This window comes from Girardinichthys multiradiatus, chromosome 12 (genome assembly GCF_021462225.1).
Source record: "Girardinichthys multiradiatus isolate DD_20200921_A chromosome 12, DD_fGirMul_XY1, whole genome shotgun sequence".
Lineage (NCBI taxonomy): Eukaryota > Metazoa > Chordata > Actinopteri > Cyprinodontiformes > Goodeidae > Girardinichthys > Girardinichthys multiradiatus.
In genome coordinates this window covers 16,339,692-16,362,456 of record NC_061805.1, presented here as the reverse complement: position 1 = coordinate 16,362,456, position 22,765 = coordinate 16,339,692, and the positions used below count along the sequence as shown (strand labels likewise).

The 22,765-nt window shown below is 37.4% G+C and overlaps 1 protein-coding gene across 2 annotated transcripts in view; it reads left to right on the top strand.

Annotated features, from left to right (window-relative positions):
* Window positions 1-7,782, top strand: part of mvb12bb (multivesicular body subunit 12Bb) — a 60,699-nt gene extending 52,917 nt beyond the window's left edge. For both annotated transcript variants that reach the window (XM_047380776.1, XM_047380775.1), the window contains exons 8-10: window positions 1,443-1,498; window positions 1,888-1,947; window positions 7,422-7,782. In XM_047380776.1, coding sequence (XP_047236732.1) covers window positions 1,443-1,498; window positions 1,888-1,947; window positions 7,422-7,463 — 158 coding nt within the window. In that variant the 3' untranslated portion in view covers window positions 7,464-7,782. The remainder of the gene's footprint in view (window positions 1-1,442; window positions 1,499-1,887; window positions 1,948-7,421) is intronic.
* Window positions 7,783-22,765: the final 14,983 nt, after the last annotated feature.

Genomic DNA, 22,765 nt, shown 5'->3' with positions numbered 1-22,765 from the left:
CTCTCTAGGCCACTACTCCCCAGATCCTTATATAGTGATCCAGTGACATCCCTGTTAAGGAGATATTTGATGTCTGAAGTAAAACTTGTTGAATAAAAAAATAAATAATTCATCAGGACCTTATACAGTATTTTGTAGGGCGAACTTCAAACTGTTAATAATCAAATGTTAACAAAACACAATAAATATTTAGCCTGTTGTTTAAGTAATTACAAGTATTAAAGCATGCTCACATTGGCATTAAGCTGAAAGCAGCTCTGTGTTCAGCCTATAAGAACGGTATGGGCGATGAGCAAAAAGCCAAGAAAGTAAAAAAAGCTTTTCTTGTTGCCTGCAGGGTAAGGGCCATGCTATGATCCCAAAGATCACATTGTATTACAGTTCTATCTGAGGGCCAAACCATGCCATCTATGTAATGACCGAGTCAAATTGAGGAAAATTTTATTCTATTAGAAATTTTACATATTACTCTGAACAGGAAAGGAAATCAGGACCACCAGCTCCCAGACACTCAGGAAGCTTGCATTTATAAATTTATTTTCCCAGGACAGCAGTGCGACCCAAATGTGGGTTAAAGAGAAGCAGTTTGAAGCTCAGCCCCTTTATATTTGGAGCTGTGGTTGGAGCTAGCACCGGCAAGTTTTGTCACTCCAGAATTGGGAGTTTTACAATGAAGCCGAGCAGCTGCAGTTTCCCCCTTCAGCGTGGAAGCGAGAGGCTTTGTGTCTCCTGTCACCCCGTGTTAATTTGGGCCCTAATGTATTTTATAAACAAAGGGCTGCTCTCTAGCCTGACAGTCGTGACACCTTGATTCCAGTGCAGGATGCATGCAGGACAGGGTTACACCATTAATAATCAACTGGCAGCCATCACACCATTTTAACCACGATCATTATGATAAAGGGCATACACTTAATTACAGGCCTGCTTAATTATAGCTCTGTTGAAGCTCGTTTGTTTGGTCAAATGCTAATTATACCACCACGCTCCTGGCAAGTCCTCATTTCAATCCACTTTTTGCTAGCTGAACAGTGTGGCTTATTTTCATGCAAATTTGATATCTCGTGAGTGTTTTGTCTCCCTTCTATACACTTTTCTGTGCCTACAGTGCAAGCGCGTCTTTGTTTCAGAGGTGAACATCTCTCAGACAAGACAGAATCAGGAATAATCAAGAGTAATTAAACTGGAAGAGGGTTGGGAAAAAGGGCTGGGCTGGAGGAGAGAGTGGAGGTGCTCAAACACGGTGAATAAAAAAGCCTTTCATCTTCTCTCAGTAGACGGAAGGCGGAGAGGCATTGGGGTGGCTGGGGATGGTGATAGCTTTGCTGTTTTGTAATCCTGCATTTAGACTTGAGAAGGTAGTCGCATTTAAAACTAAAGATTAAAATATTTTTGTTTTTTTGGTTAAAGTTTAACTTTGTTTTTTTCTTGCTTCTTTGCAGCTCTTGATGATGTGCCATTTATGGTGTCAGAGAAGTTTTATGAAAAACCTCAAGAGGTAATAAAAACATCCAGAGCATCAGGTGACAAATGCATGATTATTTTCTGACTATAAGTGCAACATGAGAGTGATAATGAGTTAATTTCTAATGCATTTCTTCAGGTGAACACTGCTTCTATTTTCTTTCTTTCATCTACCTTTCTTTTCCTTTCTCCAACACTGAGAAAGGAATGCGTGCAGTCAGGCAGAGCTGACTCAATGCAGTCCATTTGGCTGGCTGGCAGTGGTTGTCACTACAGCCCCATTTGTATTGACACGGAGCGGGAAAGGATTAAAGTTTTTAAGCATGCTTACTTACATTTGAGCCTAACCGCCATGTTTCTTGTGTTTTTTTTTTCCTTTCCCTTTCTTCCTCTCCCTCCTCCTCTCCTTGCTTTTGATTTCAGATGCAGCAAGTCAATTTAATGGGCATTACCATCAAATCCCTGGCAGAGATCGAGGAGGAAGTGAGTAGAGGCTGCAACGCTCGGCTGCAGCCGACCCCGCTGGCCCAGAATGCAAAGCAAACGGTCTTGGGTTGTAATTAAGTGTCTGAGGCGGTGAGGCCCTGTTGGCTCCACTAAGCCCCAATTGAATAAAAGCATGGCCATGCTAGGCAGTCATTCTCTCTTAAAAGTGTTGCCTCCCGTTCCAAGAACTGTTGACTTTTATTCCCTAATTCTTGCCTCCAACAACTCAATCATGCATCTCACACAGTTTGTTGCGCCTTAAAGGGATAGTTCAGGGTTTCTAAAGTAAAATTTCTGTTTTTAGATTTTATAAACTTTTAATAACTCTCTTGGCTTCTTCTTGTAGTTTAAATCATGATTAGTTGATCTAGGAGGATGAAGCTAACAACTTTATCATACTGTAAATAATTATCTTTCTGAAAACCTATTGTCAAAAAATTTTTATTTGTGCAAGTTCTTGCATTTCACTTCATGTTCAGTTTGATAACAATAATTCAACCAATAATCTATGAGAACAGCAGTCTACTATCCACCTTACCTTTGACTTCAGTGCAAAAATTTGAGTAGATCTGCACAATATTATTCATTTGGAGTGTGACCTTAATATATCCAACCTCTTTTGTGACCATTAACATCTTGGACACCATCATCCATGTCAGGTGTGGGTATTTACTCTGCTGAGACACTACCCAACAGGCTAAATATATGATTAGCATGCAAAGTGTTTATTCATTACTGCAAAAATAACAACCCACAAATATTGTAGTCAAAATAGTCTTTTCCAGAATTGTTAATGTACACCTATAAGGTGATAATGACATACTGTGCAGCCCTTCTTAGAGGTCTGTGTATTGTTAAAACTCTAAATTCCTTATGACTCTGCTTTTAGCATGACTTTGGTGCACAGAAGGGCGCTATTGCAGCTAACCAACTTGAGAAACAACAGCAGTCACCTTCAAAATAAAAAGCTTTTCAAAGTAAAGGGCACATATTCACATTTGCATGCAAAATTATCAACGTATTCATGTTTAGATGCTTAATAATAACCACAGCCAGCCACTCTGGGTCTTCTAAAGTGCCTGATGTAGACCAAGGAGCTAAAAAATACCCATGTCTGACATAATCAGTCATCAAGTTAACATTAAACGATTACCTACACAGGTGAGGATTATTTGCACATGGCAGTGGGATGTGGTGCACCACCAATGATCTTCTTGTATGAAACGAAGTGAGAACACAACATGTATCAGAGCCACTACCTAGCAGAAATGGCAGTGTAAACATCAATAAAATAGCTTAAAACTGCTATAAAATTTAAGCTTTTTACACTGCTTTACATTTATATCAGATAGTTACTCTGATAGGTTTACGGTACGTTCTCAGTGTGTGTTTCACACAGGAAGATCATTGGTGGCACACTGACTCCATTTATTTCCAGTGGAATTAATCATTCCCTTTCTATAAATACCTACACAATGCAAATTTGACATTTGTCAGATTAGAGTTGCCTTAAGAGTCTACTTAGGTCTAGCTGTTAGCGTCAACATCTGGGACTAAACAAAGACACCAAGAAAGTTATTCAGTGCTGGTAAGATATGAAGTGTTTGTACTATTTCAACAGAACTTCACTTTAAAATCCCAAACTAACCCTTTAATGAGCCTTTAGGTTCAGATTCTGCATGTTTGACTTTTTAATGTTTCTATCAGCCCCATAGTTGAATAGAAAGTGACACTGTGCTGTAGAGGAAGTAAAAATGAACTACAAAGTTCTCCTCATTTCTGATGAAATACTGTAGCCTACAGGCATCTGCAGGAAGAAAATCATCTGTGCGCAGCGCCTTCGTTTTACAGCCCAAGTGTTTGTGAAAGTGAGACAGAGACGGTCTTTGTGCGTTTTGTGCGTGTGTGTGTGTGTGTGTTTGTGTGTGTGCGTGCGTGCGTGCGTGTGTGTGTGTGTGTGTGTGTGTGTGTGTGTGTGTGTGTGCTTTAAAGAGAGTGACAACCCCCCTTCTCTCTCATTAGCACGGTATCTTGGTATCAGAACTGCCAGGAAGTGACAGACCACTGTAAAAGAACAGGTGCTGTTGGGTTTGAGATGTGTTACTGAGCAAACACTCCCTCATCAAACCGGGTGTCTGTTCTGCACTCTGCCTCTGTCTTCTGTCACACACTATCCAAATCACACAGTCGCCATCTTGTCATATGGTCATCTGAATGAAGCTCATTGCCGACGCAGGTATTACCGCCATCTACATGTGCATGTGTGTGTGTCCAGGCTGGAGACAGGCTGACTACTCATCCTATATATTCTTGTCTTTTATTCCTTGTTCCTCCACTCTTGCTTCCTCTCCACCTCCACCTCCTCCCTCCTTTTCTTCTCCGGGAGTGTGATTAGCAGGAGGACACATGGAGAGCTGAGCTGGGGAAGAGAAGGGAAGGGCATGAGAAATCATTAATTAAAGCCGCGCTGGAGCTGATGAAGTAAATGTGAGATAGTGTAACACACAGGATTTAGTGAAGTGGACGACAGCACAAGATTAATGGCGGGGCCAGGCTGATGAGAATAAGTCACAGCTTAGCTTGATAATTAGTTTCCAAGTGGAAACATCCCTCACCATTGTGTTATTTTTACTTCTCTCCTCTTATTATTATAGCCCGATGAGATGAACGGCACAAGTGGAGTCAGTGATTTACTTGCAAAAAAAAAAAAAAAAACTCCTCTCTTTTATTTCCTTTGTTACACTTTTAGTGTAATTTCTTATGCACAAAGATTTAAACAAATTGCAGCAGCTGCTTCCTCCTTTTTTTTGTTTTCAAATATTGTCTTCCTTTACTGTCCAGAAGAGGTCACTATACTTTTTTTTTTTTTCTTTTTTGACTTTTTCCTCAAAGGCTAAAAGCACTCTCAGTACGATTTCTATTTGGCTTTTTTTTCTCAAACTTGTTTGAAAAACACAGAAATAGTCAAAAGAGATGTACTTTCTCGAATTGTCCTTATGCACATGAAATTGAGGTAAACTGTTGTAATCAGAGCCACAGTTGTAGATAAGACCATTCCCTAACAGGCATCACTTAAGCCATGTCTCAGATTATGTTGGTTCCAGCAATTAGGCATTCTTTTCATTTCCCAAATGACTCGCAAAAACTTGCAGATATTATAATTGCTTTTAGCCACGCATATCTAATTTGTGTCTTTTTAAGTGTTAATTAGTACGCGAATTAAAGTGACATCTTTATGTATTTTGCTCTGCTGAAAAATGTTGGTGGTTGCTTAATGATTTTTAGAGCAAGTATAGTCGTGTGGAAAGAAGTGTGTGCACACATGACGGGGTTTTCATTAGAACCTTGGTATGATCAGGTTAATGCTTGTATGGCGTTATCTGTGTGTGTGTGTGTGTGTGTGTGTGTGTGTGTGTGTGTGTTTGGATGTGAATGAATGGAAGGACAGTAGTGTACAGGAGTGTGTGAGAGGGAGAGCTCCAAATAGAGGTGGAATTAATGAAGACAACATGTCACATATTTTTGGCAGTGGAGCCGGGACAGGAAATGAAGCCCGGCTCGTCTGGGTGACTGCCGCCCATGTTCGAGTGTGTCACTGTCCTGTCAGGCTGTGTGTAAAACTGGCAGACATTGATACATGCTCTCCCTGATAACACCCCATTCCCCCATCCATCATCCACACACACACACACACACACACACCAAAATACACACATCCACACTCACACTGGTATATTTATTTACTGTGCCAGATGTTGAGACTGATTTGTGTGTGAGTAGAGGGAGCTGAATTCTTTCACAAATAATAGGCTTCTGATATGTGACAGGTATTGGTAACTTGCAGCTCTTCACCACAAGTAGATGAAGGTGGGTCCACCCCCACCCCCCACCCCCACCCCCATGGCTAGCACATAGTTTCAAAATTTCAGGTATTGTTACTCGATGTCTTTGAGTTGGATTGTTGAAAACTTCTTCCAGTGATCATACAGCATCACCTAGTGCTTCGTAACAGTAAGACAACTGTTGGACTTATTGAAAGGAGCTCTGCTGTTGTCTTTAAACTCACAAGAGAACAACTAAATGCTTTTGAGTAGTTCTGAAACTATTTCAGTATAATCTATTACAATCTATTCAGTACAATAACAAAGTATGAATGTTTTTGCTTGGATTATTTAAGATTTTGGAGAGCTTTCTGTTCATTATATCATATTTTTGTCCAATGAATTTGCGGCAGTGTATAAGATTAGGTTTTCAATTCAGCAATGGGAACCTCCAAAGTTCTGGAAACTGTTACAGGGTAATAAATGGTTTAACTCCATCAACCCTTCACATTTTCTACACCAAGTCGTCTTGCTGACACATGATTTGCTGTGAGAGAAACCGGTGACTGGGATAATTACACTGATGATGTAGGGACTGAACTTTATGCTAAAATTAAGAAGAATCAATTGATTAAAATTATTTCACTTTGCCTTGGTAACTGCATGTTCTCATCAGAAAACAGCAGGTTTTCTGGTCACAAACCCATTAGCAGAAATTTTTATTTGGTTTTTGAATTAAAACAACAATAAAATCAAAATCACCAGCAATAAGAGACGAAAAGCTATAACTCTTATAATTTCTGGACAGTCGCCCAAGTTGACTGTAGGAGGTGCTGTTGTTGCTATACTCTTGTGGGGTATTTTCCCATTTATTTCTTCCTCTGCAAAACAACACAAGATGGACCAGAACATGTAAAATAGGCATATCTAAAATTCTTAAAGAATTTAGAAAAATTATTAGCCCAATTTCAAAACACCCCACCCTGCCATACATGAAGATTTATGTGACAGGGTGAAGCGGAAACCTTTTTTTTAGTGTAGGTGGAAGTACGTTTTTATTATTTTTTTTTGTTTTTGTTTTTTTTTTGCTCTTCGGTTTTTGGCCACAACAACAACAAAAAAACTGCTTAGATTTTACCTTTAATAATTTATATTTTGAAACAAAATTCAAATATTCACTTTTTTGTTTTGTTTTTTTATTGCTGGTTTCTAGTGAGATAATCATTAGATTTGGTCAGTTTCACTTTTTCTTCTTTATTCAGTTTCTGTCAAAAATATAACATCAAAACGAAATCCCAGGATAGAATTTAGCAACATGCCAAAAAACAAACACATTTGACACATACTTCTATTTTGAATTGTCTTGTCGATGTTCTACCACAAGGGGGTAGTAGTTCTTTACGTCATCCATAAATTCATTCTCTGGTAACTTGCTGCTGTAAGCTCCCAGCTTCTGTTTGAATGGATACAATTAAATCAGTCCTGTTTAATCAGTGGCTGAATGGCTTCAGTTACAAATTAGTTTAATTACGTTCAAATGGTGTTAAAGTAATTGTGTTTCTTTGGGCACTATGGTCGTCTTTTTTTGCTCTGTTTTTGACTGTACTTTCATTTGTCAAACTGTAAATCCATCTCTTGTTTTCTTCACAGTTTCACTACAACTTTGGCACAGAACTGAGTATTGTTCCTTAACTGCCCATCCGGCTCTCCCTCCAAGAATCCGAGCAACCAGAACAGCTGAATGGACACAAAGGATAATTTATGAATTAATGAAGATAATTTTTTTAATGTGGTATTCATGTTTATTATGTAATTCCACACTGTTTTTTACTTTTCGTTTTGTCATTTTATTTTAATTATTTAATTCCTAAAATGCATTTAAAAATGTACATTGAACATAAATCTTTTTGCAAATTTTGCAAACTTCTAGAAAGATCCTATTTCAACATGGTTTCACAGATATTTCCGCAGCATGTGAATAAAGCGGTCTTGTGGCCAAAAATAAAACTAATTCACATTACCAAACTGAATATTTCTTAAATGCATGTTAGCTGTGACTCACTTTTCGCGAGTTACACAACGTCGCTGATGCTTTGGAGGATGAAGGGGAACACACAAACAGGTCCATCTGATGTTCATTTTCCAGAAGAAGCATCTTCCCGTCAGGAAGTTCATCGTGAGCAGCACACGGCAAGAATGAGCAGAGCCTTGAGACGTGAGGGATTTACTCCTCAACCGAATCAGCTTTTTAAAAACACGACTACATTAAGTTTCATCTGTGGAGAATGTTTATCCAGTCTGCTGCATACCCTGTGGAATTTATTTTCAAAACTTGGACTTCATTTACCTGAATTATTCTGGAGACAATTACATTTAATCTTCCTGTCCAAACACACAATGACTTTGTATAGTTTTTGTTTTTTAAAACATAAAAAAAAATGCAGTCCTGTTATGAAGCAGCATTTTAAAATGACTAGACTCTGAGAAACCCGCGCAGATTTATCAGGTGTAATTAGCATCAGACACCCAGGCACAGACTAACATCCCTGCTGTTAATTAGACTCATTCTGCTAAGTTTGTGAACTTATAGATTTTGCCAACTGTGTGATTTTTTTGTTCTGACCAGAACTCCTAATGGCTTTTGATATTCACAGGTGTTTAATGAAGCAGGCAGCAGATGACAGCCCTCCATGAGTGTTTGGTTTGTTGCTCTGCTCTGCTGCTAAAATCAGAGCGACTGAGGAATTCTCTGCAGAGGGAACAGCTTTCACGCTCCTTCGCGAAGGTGACACTCATGTCAGTGAAACCCTGGAGAACGAGACAAGCTTCAACAGCCTCCCTCCCTGCTGGTTCATAGAGTGCATCTTTAAAGTGTGCCATATGCATACTGCATAACTTTGCAAGAAAAATAGTTAAGATGTGCAAATTAGTGTGCTGGAAATTTTAAGTATAACATAAATATTTTAAGCTTATTTTCACTTTGAGCAATATTGTCCTTTAAACTAGATGCTCTGTTTGTTGTACGTTTACTTAAGCGTTGTTTTCTTTAGTAAGTTTAGTTTACACAATAAAAAAGGAATGGAGGGTATTAAATATTTAGTCATTTAAATAATTTAAATTTTATTAAAACATATAGTTCGACTTTGGTCAAATATCTTTTTCTGGCAATTAATCCTACCTAAAAGGTTTGATCAGAATTTAACTGAAGATGTTTGTTGAGTCAGCCATTATTATCATTAGTTGTGTGTCTTCTCCAGCTGAGAAAGTAGTAAGGCTTATTTATTTATATAGGTGGTATTATGAATGATTATGACCCTGGTAAAAGTCAAGAGCTGTCCTAAGACTTATGGTTAAGAAAGTCTGTATCTGGCTTTAGCAAGCGTAGCGGAAATGAGTCAAACTTGCTAGCTGAACATCTTAACCCTGAGAGTGACTGCCAATGAATGACAAATCTTAGGTGTGTTTGTCAGGAAAGAAGTTAATATTCAACCTTTTTAGACTATTGAGGACAAACCAGGTCAGCAAAATGACCTCAACTAGTTACAATTTAATCAATTTACCAGGGTACATGCATTTGGAAAAACACATTAAAATAATTTATTTAAGTGTGTTTCAGCTTTTAAACTTTCATGATTCTTCCTGAGAAATATTGAAAAATATCTACCCAAATAAAATGGATGCAAATTTCTGTCTAAGTTTCTTGGTTAAATTCCAAGAGTTTGTTTTATTAGTGTATTTGTTATTTCTAGACCAAAATCTACAAAAGTACAATAAATTAATAGTTTCTCCTATGATGTTTTGGAAGACAATGACAGAAATGCTTAGTATACACCGGTTATTTTGTCGGAATATTTAGATTCTCTGTTACAGTATTTCTACTTGTCCAGGTCATTCTTTGGCTGCTTCACATATATTAAATCCAGTACCTAATATTTTTTATCACTTTAAATACTGCATAAAAACCCTCCTAAAATCTGTGGTAAGCCAGTGATGTGTTGAAGGAAAACAGAACAATTCTAACATTGGACCTCCAGATGCTTTGGTATGATTTTAGTTGAATTTTGAAACAAAAGATAACAGACAGATGTGAATAATTTCAAATAGGATAATTTCAGCACCAATAAGATGATAAGCATCCATCTCCCAGGTCCTGAGAATGGTCTTTTCAGGATTTCTGTCAATTTTTTAGCATGGTTTTCAGATCCTATGTTGTTTCATCATTTGTATCTGTACAAAAAATGAAAAAGAAATAATCTAGTTTTACTCCTAACTCTGCGAATGCGTGAGTTGCAGAAAATGTGCAGCCCTTTCCTAATCAGGCACATAATACCTTTGACACGTTTGATTTTAAACAGCATCTAATTTCCATCTGGTCAATAACTTTTTTCTAAACACCACCTAGTACCAAATCACATTCTCCACATATTTCGAGAGCAGGGATAGTAAAAGAGCAGAAGGTGCTTAACAGACCTGGCTGCAGTCTGAATGTGTCATCCACTGAAATAATGTGGTGTAGTATGAAATGGAAAATACAGTAGCGAATGTGGCAAACTGAACTGCATTCATGCAACAACAAAGCGCAAATTTGCTTTCAATATTTGTAATAACTGGCAAATTTGCTCTAAACATTTACTTTCTTGCGAAAGTATTCATATCCCTTTAGCCTTTTCACATTTGTAGTTTTACAACCACAAACTTTAAGGAGTTGCTTTTTTATTTTTATTTTTTTGCAAATAAAATATATTTTATTTATTTATTTTAGGTTTGCTTCTAGGGTCTTTTCCTCTAAAACCCCCAAATAAAATTCAGTACAGCATATTGCCACCTATTTGTAGTCCACGTGTGTGTATTTATTTTTTCTCTGTATAAATACAGCTGTTCTGAGAAGGCTTCTGTTAGAGAACATCAAAACATGAAGATCAAGGAACACAGCAGGCAGCTTGGGGATCAAGCTGTAAAGTGGTTTAAAGCAGCAATAAGTCATAGAACAACATCTTTAACAACTGAGAGCACTGTTAAATCCATCAGTCAAAAAAAATGGGAAGTGTATGGCAGAGCTTAAACCTACCAAGACATGATCATTCACATTTACTAAAGAGAGCATTAATCAGAGAAGTGCCAAAAGGCCCATGGCAACCCTTGAGGAGCTGCAAAGATCCACAGCTCAGGTGGTAGAATCTGTCGACAGGACAACCTTTTGTTGTGCACTCTATATTACTAAGCTTCTGCGGAAGAGTGGAACGAAGAAATCTAGAAGAAATTATGTTTGCGGTTTGCCACAAGCCATGTAAGGGACACACCAAGATGTTTTAAAGTTTTTGGCTTGGATGCAAAATTCAAAACAAATGCTTGACATTACCCTGATCATACAATCCCCGCATGGTGGTGGCAGCATCATGCTGCGGGGTACCTTTTTTCAGCTAAGACAGGGAAGCTGGACAGAGTTGATGGGAAGATGGATGGCACTAACTATTGGGCATTATTAGAAGAAAACCTGTTGGAGGCTGCTAAAGGCTTTATACTGGGGTGGAGGTTCACCTTCAACCCTGACAATGACCCCAAACATACAGCCAGAACTACAATGAAATGGTTTAGTTATATCCATGTGTTAGAATGGCCCAGTCAAAGCCCAGACCTAAATTCCACTAAGAATTTGGGGTAAATCTTGAAAACTGATTTTTACCAATGCTGTCTATCAAATCTGGTAAACGTGAACTATTTTACAAAACAAAAATGAGCAAAAATGTTTTATCCCAAGATCAGAGTTTTAAACTCCCAGCTTCTAGGGCTGGTGTCACAGAGTTTTTAGATGTGTCTCTGGACAAATACATCAGGATCAAATTGAGTTATCTCCTCTGTATTCATTCAAGCTCCACGCAGTCCTGCTAATGACCTCATTTTTTCATTCAGGTGTTTAGAAACAAAGACAAATCTAAAAGTTGCAAGACACCAGTCCTTGAGGACCGGAGTTTGAGGCCCTTGCTTTACATGTGCAAAGCTGGTAGAGACATACTTCAAAATTTCAAAATACCAATATTCTGGTGCTTTTTCCCATTGCAATAATTTACAAAACGTTTGATTCATTTGTAGTTAGATTGGAGTTGAAACTATGAGCTGCTTTTTAAGTTTTGAGTCATATTTTCAAGACATGTAGCCTCCTTTGTCGTCTCCACTTCAGTTTGCCGGGTCTCTGCTGCTGAGTTGCCCACAGAAGGGTTTGCCTTTGAATGATGTTGAACTGAGTGGAACAGAACATCAAAGCCCCACCCCTCTGTGGGTCTACCAGATGTCTCGTGGTCATTTTTAAACTCACACCCTGGGCCCATGACATGTAGCCGTGTGTAAGCATGTAGACAGAGGTAGATGGGCCACTTGGAAATTGGAAAAGGAAGCCTGTATTTATGAGGTGGTTTGAGGTGCTGTGTTAAGACGGGCTTAGCCTGCCACTCTCCTCCTGACAGGCCTGTTTCCCCCCCTGAGCCGAGGTGACCAGAGACAGAGTGAGGTGAAAGAGTAAAGGCAGGAGGGCCTGTCTAAGACGGGACTCTCAGGCAGGTGATGCAGCAAATCACTCTGCCATCAATGTAAGGTTCACTAGATTCATTATCCTGTTAATTGAGAATAGGAAACAAATGTCTTGTATTGTCCAGTGGAATTATGTTAAGTTTTAAGAGTAGCTGAAACTATTAAGAAAAAGTTAAGAATGGATGTAATATTACACCCACCTTTACTATGACCACTTACCTCAGGTTTTTTTGTTGTTTTTGTTCACTGTTGATGTCATTAAGTCTTGGAAACCCTGACTGAGCCTGAAAGCAAAAGGTCAGACATGTGGTCTTCACCATACGGCCACCCTAACTAGCCCCTGGGCTTCACTCAGAGGGGAGCCACACATCATACGTGTCTTTCCATACTTCAGCTGGAGGTAAGATGAGTGATATCCCAGAGCAGGGAACCCCTTTTTCCTCCCTCTCCCGTCTCTCCCTCTTTCTCTTCCTCTTTCTGCCAAGGCGGCCGACCCATGTGAGTCACATTACTGTAATTGTATAGGGATGGAGTCGGGTGTGAAGTGATCTCTCTCTTCACCCCCCCAAGTTCTCTTCCAGATATTCGCCACATGTTGTGAAATGACCAGCAAACATCTTTTCTCTCCATCTCTTCCCTCTAATACTGCCTGCAACACAGAAATCAATTAACTCCTTTCAAGTCAGATCAAAGGCCCAATGCAGCGACCAGGTCTTACTGAGACCTCTAGAACAATTAGGTGTCCGTTTGGACAGCGATAGGGCTGGACAGATGAATGCAGGCTGCTGCCACTGTTTGCCAATGTGTGAAGTTGTCTTAACCAACTGGGAAGTCCTTGAACAGACGTTCAACCAAACAATGAGGGATGATGATTAAAGAGAATATTTTGCTGCATTTATTGCACAGTAATCAGTAATGGCATTTACAAACAGCTCCCATGCAAAATGATCTTGATCAGAATCGGCATTACTGCCAAGTTTGTACACACAGACAAACAAGGAATTTGACTTTAGTACACTTTGCTCTCAAATATAAGTATCTTTTTCAATGCACATATATACACAACTGACTTTTATATAGAATATAAAGTGAGATCAGTCCAAGTATGCATGGTGTTGTTCAGGAACTCTGACTGTCAAGTGTTCATCAGAGAAACAGCCTGGGGGAGAAAACTGTCTCTGTGGCGGCTGGTTTTAGCACACAGTGGCCTGTAGCACTCTGACGGTAAAAATCAGTTTATGTGCAGGGTGTGTGGTTTCTGCAGAAATTTTAGCTGCCTTGCTCCTGACCCTGTATATGTCCTTGACGGAGGGAAGGTCAGCCCTGATGATTCTCTCTGCAGATCTGATTGCTCGCTGCAGTCTGGACCTGTCCTGCTTTATGGATGAGCCAAACCAAAATGCGATGGACAAAGACAGGACAAGCTGAATTATGACTTCTTGAGTTGCCTCAGGAAGTACAGTCTCTGCTGGGCCTTCTTCCCAACATTGTCTATATGCGAGGACCATCTCAGGTCTGGAGAAATGGTGGTTCCTTGGAACCGGAAGTGATCCACATAGATACAGTGTTGTTGAGGATGTTGAGGGAGTATGTGGGAGTGGTGTTCTCCGAAAGCTCAACTTTTTTTTTAACTAGAGTGGCTAATAGGCCTCTGTGTCAATGGCTCTTTTTGATATGGAAAAAGTGACTTTCTGCCCAGGGCAGCATGGCTTGTGGGAGGCAACAAGGAAGAGAACACCTTGAAGGAATTTTCAGTTTCTTTTGTTTTTCCAGTGAATGTGATTGGGTGCCACCATATGGTGTGTATAACGTGAGAAAATATTGTTGTTCGGGTATATTTGAAAATCCTTAATCCAAAGCTAAAAGCATGTTTAGACTAGTTGAACCTCAACTGAATAATTCTTTACTGAATGCAGATTCTCTAAAACAGATTTTGTGAAAAAAAATTTCTATTTGTGAAAAGACAAAAAAGACAGTTTCAATGCTTTCGTGGACCAACTTGGGTTGAGAAAACTATTAAAAGTTCTAAATTATTTTACAGTGATTCAGACACATTAAAACAGTTTGTGATATATAAAACCTTTAGGGAAAAAGGGATACCTAGTTTATTTTTGTAGAAATCTGTCTATTCATCCATCTAGATCAATATTATTTCAGTTTCCAAATGTTTCTGATAAGTTTGGTTGTGTTTTCTGAATAGGCTTCCTCAGGGGTGTGGGTGTATGTTAGTGTGTGTTGGTTGTGTGTTTAGTGGCAGAAGGAGGGCTTGCACAGGGTGCCATTCATGCAAGAACTTCAACTCGTCCAATCAATTCATAATGGCTAATTAAAGGTTCCTATACCTAGTGATTGACCAACTTTTACTAACCTATAAATGTATAAACTATTTAAAAAAGGCTTCAGTTCATTGTACATGAATAGTTAGCATCATAAATATTTATAGACAATGTTATTTTGTGAAAGAAAAAACTTAAGAGATTTATCCCTATTTAACAAACTTGTTAAATAGGGAAATTAAATACTGAACGTTTTTTGAATTTATTTTAACCTTTGAAGGTTTAATGTTTTATATCTTTACCAGGGGTGACCATAACTGAGAAGGGTGTTGAACCTAAAATATTTGGTAGGTTTGAAATGCTTTGTTTTTTGTGTCTTGGACTCTATTTCTGTCTTTTTGTTGTTGTTTTGTGCAGTTTTACAGCTGTTCTCTGACTAATGATGTTTTCTGCTTGTTGTTTGCCTTTTTTCCAGTTTTGACTGACTGTATATTTCCATTCTATTTTGCACCTCGGTGAGATTAGTTTTAACAATCTCTGTGTCCTCTGAGGGTTTTTCTTCATTATGCTTCGGTTTCTACTTAATAAGTCATTTTGGGTTTTCCTTTTTGTTTTGTTGTGTTTTTAGCAACTGTTTGACATCTTTGGCTATTTTTAAAGTCTAGTGTAATTTTCTTTTTTATCTACTTTATATATAAAGTAGATTAAAAAACACTACACTACACGTTAATTTTTTTGTTTTGTTTTTTGCAATGCATCTGGCATTTCATGGTGCTAAGAAGCAATATCAAAGTCACAGGCCAGGGAGCCCATCTTACTAATCTTTCCATCAGCACTGCTTTGGAGTAAAGTGTGACATCAAACCAGTCGGACATGGGGGAAGTGGCTAAAGTTTTTGTCCACAGACAGGTGCACTGACCCTGTCCACCCTCCAAGGTGCCACTTGCATTTTATTGGACATTTATGGTCGGCCAGCATTTTTAACCACCACCTGGATGCAATAAAGGTCCGGCTCCTGAGCTCTGGCTGCCCAGAGGATTTCCCAGCAGCTCCCACGGGACCTCTGGCTAGTTAAGATGTTTATTAAGCTGAAAGTGGTCCAGTGGGAAAACAAGGCACTTCTGAAAGATTTGGGCCAGCAGTTTTCTTGTTGGACAGTGTGCTCCCCGGAGGATTAGGTTTCTTTTTCTTTCAGACCTCAGAGGGAGGACAGGGTCAGTTCATGGGGTGCAGGGTTGACCAAGTGGTGACTAGGCAAATGAACCCAGGAAGGCAAACATCTAGATAACATCAAGGTCAGCCTGCTGTGATTCCCACAGTTCCAAAGCCCATAGAGATCAGCTAAAAGCTTTCAAGTCAGCTCTGAAGTGCAATTGGTGTGATGTTGGAATTCCATCATCTAAATACTTAGCTTTTTGTTTAGCATGGATTTATTTAGAGGTAGATGTGTATGTAATGTAAACGTGATGTATCTCATTAGCAAAATACAAAATCTTTATTTCCTATGCCATGTAAAACTGCATTCTTTAAAGAAAATGTCCATTTAGAATACAGCGACGCTATTTCTTCAAGCTGTTTGATAGATCTTGACCTCACTAAGCCCTGCTGGAACTCTAGTTTAAAGCCCTGGTCTTTAGCCTCCAGCACTCTGCCCTATAATAACTGAAGTTACTCGCTGTTTTGGTTAGTCTTTTACTCACATTCTGCTTTTAGGAAAAGTTCAGCTAACTTCTCCTCTCAGCCTGATTAATATCACTTTTGTTCTTGTTTAACTGTGAACTTTCAAACTGCAGAGGCCGCAGACTGCTCATTGTGCGCTGCACATGTTGCGAGCAATGTTTTTTTTTTGTGCTCTCTGCCTAATGTTCAGGACAGATTAGAAATGCTCGCCTGTGACAGAAGCTGTCTCCATCTTTACTATCAGATCCATACAGCTGCAAACCATCTGGTGGATTTCTACCTTTTTCTCTGAAGTGCTGCCTGTTATTGGCACACTCACAATCATATATATGGGTGTGCCAATAACTTGAACAAGAAACACATCCACGGCATTTAATTGAGACAGGAAAGTAAATAAGAAGCACGTTTACAGATGTGTGATCTGTTAAAACCCTGCTGGTCTCGGTAAGCAGATCATCTACAAAGTTCTTTTTCAGTAGTTTTTATCTTTTTTTGTTTGTATTGCATTTAATTCTGCATGAATGATGTATAAATTCATCAAGATTTTTGTTTGACTAAAACCAGATCCATTCAGTTGGTTGTATCTATCTGTTTTTGGAATGTCTGTCACTACTCAGGCCACCAAGTATCCAAACACACGCAGCTCATTCAGCAGATGAAGTTTTCCTCTCCACATGAAGCCCCACGCTTGTTGTTAATGGCAAACGTCCTAAAATAATTCCCCCGGCATCCTGCAGTCTGAACTTTTTCCGTTAGAGGAAACATTGTTTTTGCAGGACAAATCTGCTGAACAACATGACCATATGATGAAAGAAGCTGCAAATCATACCTGAGCAGAGGTACTTCTGCTAATGACAACATTAAGCCTTGTAACAACAAATAGTATTTACTTAGCCCCAGGATGACGCTAAACAAAGTTTGTGAAAGAGCTGAACAACTTTTCAGAGTGCAAGGCATCGTTTCTCTACCTGCTACTCCACCTCCTTTGTTCCTCAGCAAGTTGTTTTTCATGCCTCTGAACATCTTAGTTTCATACAAGATTTGTTTAGCCAATGCTTGAGTCTGAAGTAGTAGAGGGAAGTGAGATCCGCACATAAAATACTTTAAAAATATTTGAAAGATAATAGAAAAAAAGTATTTTGCAAATACTTAATAATAATAATAAAATATTATTATTATTTATTGTTTACATTTTGTGAAAAAAATAAAATTTGAATAAACTTCCATCTCACTATGCTGAGATGAAATATATATTTTAATAGGGAAACACATGGCATAACATGCCACAAAAAAATTAAACCAAGTTTGCAATGTGTCTAGTTTATTTGCAGTGAAGTCAGTGACTTGATCATTGCATAAAAATTAAAGAACAACAGATTTATAGTAGTTATGTTTCATAAAAATATCCTAAAAATATTTTGTTTATTGTATCTCTGAAACGATTTAGACATTACAAATATATTACATTTGTTTAATTATGCATATTTGTTAAATTTTTTTGTTTGTTTTTGTGTTGTTGTTGATTTTCTTTTCTTTTTTTTTTTGCTTTTCTTTTGCTTTTTTGGTCGAAAGAAACAAATTACTAAAATCTGTTCTTGGCAAGATAGACAGAAAATTTTGAAAAACAAAAAACTATGCTGTAAAAAAAAGTAATAAAAACTTACCTTCCGAAATACAAATTTAAATATAAAGAATATTTTTAATATGAAAAACACTTTAAACTGGTGCATGTTTACACACCATATTAAACTATGTACTGTAGTATTTTAAATTGCTCCTTAAACTTTGTGTTTGTTAAAACGCTTCATGAAAAATGTTGGGATCTAAAATGAATGTCAAAACCAATGTTTTATAACTCTTAATGCAAACAAAATTCAAAGCGTATTATGCTAAAAATACACGGGCAAAGAAAAAAGGTCCTTATTCTGTCACAACCAAATGCTAAACTTGCAACTTGTTTTGGAAGTAAAATTGTTGTTGTACTTCCACACAATACATTGCTTTCTCTTTTTCCTCTCATAACATAACATAATGTATTTATATTCAAGAGCAACATTACTATAATTTCCGAATTGTGATCCTGAATAAACGGCGGATTTTGGATAACTTTAAAGGGATGACAAAAGTGTTGTATATTGAGGAAGCACGTGACATTGTACTGGCAGGCTTTGTCCAGCAGGGGGAGATGTTGTTATTCAGAAAGCTGTCATGACACCTGTGCAACTGTTATAGAGGAGCCTGTTACAGTCAGGGGGACGCGGTACATGAATCCGCATGAATCACTGTCGTTAGGTTAGCTGCTACTAAAGAGGAGATAAGCGTAAAAACGAATAACAATAAAAAATAAATAAAACGAAAAGGCAGAATGCTGCCATTAAAGCCACATTATAAAACAGAAATGTGATAAATACAAGCCATTAAAATTGGTTAAATTGGTTAAATTGTAATCAAGCATATTAGTGTATAAGCATAACATTTAATAATTGTTAGAATCTAACAATTATTAAATGTTATGCTGTTTTATTCTGCTAACAAATCTAAACATTTTGACTAGATTTTAACTGAACATGTTGGTTCAGGCAACAGTTCAATAAAAGCTAAGAACTGTTATAAGACTTGTGGTGGTGAAAATGTCTGTCATGGAGCAAAAATTTAGGTTTATATCCTGTTTAGTTTAGCAACAGCACTAAAGTCAAGTTACTTTAACCTCGAGGCAGTCGTTGCTAACTAATGGCACACTATAGCCGTGGAAAAAGGTTACCATGTGACCTTCTAAGTACAGATTTGAAATGTTTATTACTATTTAAAGAACTTTTCATGGCTTAATCAAAACCTCTTCTGTTATTTTTAGCTCCTTCTAACATGAAACCACATGAACAAATGAAAGCAACAGCAATGGTGCTCATTATTCTGATACCAAGTAGGACCCAGCAGGGATGTCTGTTATAATAGACAGGATCATGTGCATCCATTGTGCACATTCATATCTACAGCTGAGAAACTTTATTCTTTTTAATCATAAGCATGTTAACTGATGTGAGCCTGGAGGTTTTAAATGTATTTCAAAGAATATGATCGTAGAGTGAGACATTTGAAGTAAATGCTGTTAGCCTGTGGTTTACGAACTGTAGATGTTTAGACCTACCATGTCACAATTAAAATATAAATTAATTTATATTATTAAGCAGACTATTTAAAACAGTGTTAATTTATTGTACTATTTATTTTATTTTTTATTTTATTTTGTGTTGAGAAAATGTATTTTAAAAACTGCTGTGGATAAAACTAATTTATTTATAAAGTATTTTAACTGTTAAACTTACATAATTTCTGCTCAGAAATATTGACTAAAATCTACCTAATAAAAACTATGCAAATTGTTAGTAAAATTTGAACAGTTTGTTTACTAGATTACTTTGCTCAACTATAAATTTTCTTTGCTTACATGTTAATTATTCTAATTATTGAGAGATGAACTAGAAACAGAAATAAATGATTTTACCTAATTTAATTGTGTTGCAGTCAGATTCAGTTTAGTTCACTAACAAAGTGCCAATTCACAATAAAAAAAATAACACGAACTATGGTGCCATAGTTCGTGTCTGGTTTCACACAGTTCGTGTGAGTTTCCATTCAGTCCATTACAGCTCAGTTTAAGTCAGCATCACATTCCAAACTAATTCTAAATCAGTCCGATTGCGATACGATGAAGTTAGATTCTGAAATAATTTTAAAATCAACAGCACAAAGTAAAAGTTCGATTTTTTTATTTAACAGACAGCAAAGTGGAAATTATTCACAGTTTACATCTGTTTGTTCAGAAGCCATTTCAATTACAAAATGATTTCCCCTAAAAGGCTTCAAGATCATAGGCTTTGTTAAACCTGGATATTCAGAGCTGAAGGCTTGGGTTATCAACCCCTGATCTCACGAGGGGTTAAGTAAAATGGAAAAATATATATTTACATACGATGCAATTAGACTTAATTTCATTTTCTGCATTTTACAATCAGTAAAACTCCCCAAATCTGGTGTTAAATGTGCAAAAGACTTTTTGCAGATGCTGGTGGGCAATATTTTTCCTTCAAGCTTCCCAATTTATCAATAAAGCAGATATGATTTTTTTTTTTCTCCTACGTCAGAGAAGTATGAGATTGCTACTTAATCTACAATATCAGCTTGAGGAGGGATTTTATCCAGCTCATCGCTGTAGATGGATCTAAAATATTTTCATAATCATTTATGAAAACAGTGGAAACTTCTTCGGCTAGAGTAGATGGGTTCAAACAAAAAAGATAATATGTGAAAAGTTTGGGTTATTGAGTGTTTTATCCAGTGCCTTAAAAAAAGGAAAGGGATCTTATTTAGTTTTTGTTTAATTCACCTTCGGAGAAAATAGCCCAAATTCTGCCTGGAATAGAATAGAATAGAATAGAATAGAATAGAATAGAATAGAATAGAATAGAATAGAATAGAATAGAATGCTGCCATATGAGAATTTAAATATTCCCGGTCTGAATGGGCGAAGCCCCCAATGCTTCAGCTTCTTAAAATCGCCTCTGTTCATAGTTATAACAAGCGGTGCAAAATAGAAAAACAGTAACATATTTGGTTGTGTTTATAATCAGGGGTACCATCACTGGTTGTGACTATGCTCATAATTAAATCTGATGCTAATCAAGTCCGGGCTGCAGTTTTGCTCCACGCTTTAACAAGCTACGGCCCACAGCCACAAGTAAACAGATTTCAGAGTCACATTTTAAAGCAGGATGTCAGCTCGCTGTCACAGAGGAGGCTGTCAGGCCATTTCTCAGGAAGTCGATAAATTTGTCAGTAGAGGGGTTGGTAGGGGAGGAAAAAAAAAACCCTGAATCCAATAAATCATAACGTAAACAAATCTCGTCATGGGTTGACAGTGCTGTATTGTACTTCGGTCTAATCCGCCGGGAGCCGGGATTATCCCGCAGTATCATTATTATTATTATTATTGTTATTATTTTTTTTTTTTTTTGCTGCCTCAGTGAAGATAAGAGCTGGGCTGAGCACTGATTGTTCTGAAACTTTTCATCTGGGAATCCTTGTAAGTTAAAAAAGGCCTTACAATATTTATAAATGTATCATTTTAAATCAAAACAATACAAAAATATGCATCATACACGGGGTGCCATTATAGGCCTAAAGGGGGCCCATGATGTCGTATAATAGCTGGCCCGTTGTTCGCCGTGTAAGATAGCAACTGTAAAGTCTTAGTTTCTGATTAGTGAAAGGAAAAAAGACGCAGAGAAATCTTCAGCTTCAGCAAAGTTAGATTGAATTACATCTGACTGTGTCGCAAATTGCCGACGCATTAAAGCTTCAAGAAGCCTCTGTGTTGATCCACGGTGGTCAGCGGGTCCGTAACTTAACTAGAAAGGTATGCGTCCTTAAAAAAGCCTCTGCAGCCTGGAAGGATTTTTAGGATCCCTGAAAGCAAATAACGCATAGGGCTAAAAACAGTCCATAATATCACTATTTTCATCAACTTTTTGGAATAACATGCAGTGCTCAGTTGTCTGTTGTCTTTTGAACGCTTAAGAAGCTCAATCTTCATCAGAAAACCTTATTAAAAGATCAAAGTGAGTAAACTTTTAAAGTCCTGCAGGTCTGCAATTTAGGCAGCCATTAAGTATGTGGTTTGCTATAATGTCCCCTTTGAAGATGTAAGGAGTTCTTCCCATTTTCAACACGGTATTTTATTTTAAAATGCTTCTTAGTTTTATAGAATTTTTCTATTATTTATTTATTTATTTATTTTTTACAAAATGCGACCTCGCAGCTTAAACAACTTTCCGTGAATAGTTTATCACATTGGATGCAACGCCAATCTAAACGCACGCTTCAAGTTTAATATAATTTTCATTTTGCGTTCAAGCCATTTATTTATTTTTTTATTTTTTTTAAGTTTTGCAGCCCACAGACCCTCCGGGTTTAAGGCCTCCCCCTGGTGGGGTTGGGTGTGTGTTATTCTGGAGCAGCACGACTCAAATTGCTTTAATACAAAAAAACGCGTCACAGCTTGAAAACGTGAATTTCTGTTTGAATATCTCGCTTTTTGGTCAATGTTGTAAGTTAAATCCGTTTAAAAAATAATATATAACTCGATTATTTGAATGCATTTGTGTAACAGCCGTTAAAATACCTATCTATTATTTCATCTTTAATTAGACGTCGCAAGACTTCCCAAACCTACAATACACTTTATGTACTTTCTCTCACACTTTGTAAAAGTTTTACCTCAACAGAACTATTCGTACACAGGAAATCCGTGCACTGACTTCCATAATTTCTTTAAAATTTTCTAAAAAAAAAAAAAGTGCCACATTTTACCTTGAAATAACTGCATTTTGTGTTGGTTTCAATACAATTACATTATATCCTTACATTGTAGAAAAAGACAGTCACTGAAATGACAACAGGCACCTACAGGAATCAATCTGTCATTCAGATTTTTTTTTTCAAGTCATTAGTATAACG